Source organism: Silene latifolia, chromosome 6 (genome assembly GCF_048544455.1).
Source record: "Silene latifolia isolate original U9 population chromosome 6, ASM4854445v1, whole genome shotgun sequence".
NCBI classification, from domain to species: Eukaryota; Viridiplantae; Streptophyta; class Magnoliopsida; order Caryophyllales; family Caryophyllaceae; genus Silene; species Silene latifolia.
The window spans coordinates 22909757-22911582 of NC_133531.1; the positions used below are offsets into that span (position 1 = coordinate 22909757).

Below are 1826 nucleotides of genomic sequence, written 5' to 3' on the forward strand. Positions count from 1 at the left end.
TTACGAGTCTTTCCGCTTCCAATGATAAATTCAGAAAGTAGACAAAATAACTGAAAGTAGACTGATGTCTCACTTATGTTCTGCAATTTTCAATGTCAATGATAGTTCAGTTGCAATCAAACTAATTTTTTTACTGAAATATTAAGCTAAGCATCCACCCTTACACTGGTTTAACAAAGGTAGCGCCAGCAAAAACGCACAAGCTTTTCCCACAATCACCCCATGAGACTTACTTTAAAGTTGCATTTTGATTATTTATGCAAGACAAATGGGAAAGATGTCATATCCTCAGCTCCGTATCCATTGCACAACAACAAACTCTCAGAATACTCTACCAAATCCACACGATGGCTCATGGAGTTTCCAAGCAACCGCACCTGGTTAGTAGCAATGTTACATGAGTTCTTCTCAGTAACAAGATAGCCACCATCACCCTCATAGTATAATACCCTTGTCGCAGAATTAATATAGTAGAGCAAATTAGAAACATGAGCACTCGAACGACCTGAAAACCACTGGGTCCATTCCCTCTTTCCACTTTCCAGTTTAAACACCCATTTTCTAAAGTCTGCAAAAGAAAGGAAGATAATCGCAAGCGACTCCCCAAGAAGAAACAGACACCTTGAAGTAGCTATTTCACCCATTGCCCGTGGCAGTTCCAAAAAGGTGAAATTTTCCGTATCAAAGTTGAAAGAAACAAGATGAGTTGGTTTATTCATACCACCCACATGATGACAATCCCCATATGGATCCCTTCCAAGCCAATGAGCAGCCCCTTCAGAATAATAAGCATTTGATAGTGAACAACAACTAAAGACACGCGCAAATGTGGTAAAGTCCATATTCAACCCATCATTTCTGATGCACCATTGTTGATCACTAAGTGTATAAACAGCAACACGCATCTCTATATCTGGAATCTTTACACCTTCAATAGGCGTAAATGATATAGCAATGACTTTATAATCCTTACAGCGAGGCGCAAATCCAATTACAAAGGCAATCTTACACATTTGAGAAGAAATAAGAGGGCAAGGAGGAAGTAGCAATAATTTTCTAATACTAGGATTACATATTCTCATCCCAACATACATGGATATCCGAGAGAGGCTTATTAAAAGCAAGGAATTACAACTTCCATGAAGCAAGTATCTTTCAGAACTCTCGAAAATGTTACTAATTTTTCGGAGAGTGTCGGCTTTACGAAGTGTTAACAAGCATCCACTTTCTTCCCACTCTCCTGAACTCTCGATGGCTAATAATTCACTCGAATTAAAGAAGTTGTTTTTGTTCTTGTTATTGTTGAAAATGTGAAGATGCATTGAAACAAAATCGGGGTTATCGATAATGGAGCACCAAGATTTACATACGCACCTGAATCTTAATAGGGTTTTCGCAGGCAATTGAACGAGAATTTGGGTCAATACTTCTGATGGTATGTATTGACAAGAATGCCGTAGATTTGAAGATGTTACCCTCATCTTCATCTTCTTCATTTTCCCCAACTGATGAGTGATGACGGCCGGAATGAGAAAAGAGGGATTTTTCAAATGAAATCCTAGGGTTTTTCCAAATTGGTAAAGTTAATTGTTCTGGGCAATTGGATTCCAGTTGGAAAATTAATTTGATTTGATGAGTAAGTCATTCACCCGTTCTAGTTTCGGGTTTTATTAAGTCAAGGGAAATTCTCACTTGTAGTTTTTTTGGTATGAGTTAATTTTATTTGTAACCTATTTTTCAGAAAAGCTCACATTGTATCCTTTAATTTTCTAGTTATTCTCATATATACCCCTTAAGTATAGTAAATGACGAATATTGAGTATAAA

At 37.3% G+C, this 1826-nt stretch overlaps 1 protein-coding gene across 1 annotated transcript; it reads right to left on the reverse strand.

Moving 5' to 3' along the window:
• Positions 1-251: 251 nt before the first annotated feature.
• On the reverse strand, positions 252-1496 carry LOC141587771 (F-box protein At1g30790-like). The gene has a single exon (XM_074409239.1). The coding sequence runs from the start codon at positions 1494-1496 to the stop codon at positions 252-254; it is 1245 nt and encodes a 414-aa protein (XP_074265340.1).
• Between the last annotated feature and the right edge of the window lie 330 nt (positions 1497-1826).

Coding starts and splice junctions, on each gene's coding strand:
- LOC141587771 (XM_074409239.1), bottom strand. CDS start 1,496: ATGAAGAAGATGAAGATGAGGGTAACATCTTCAAATCTACGGCATTCT.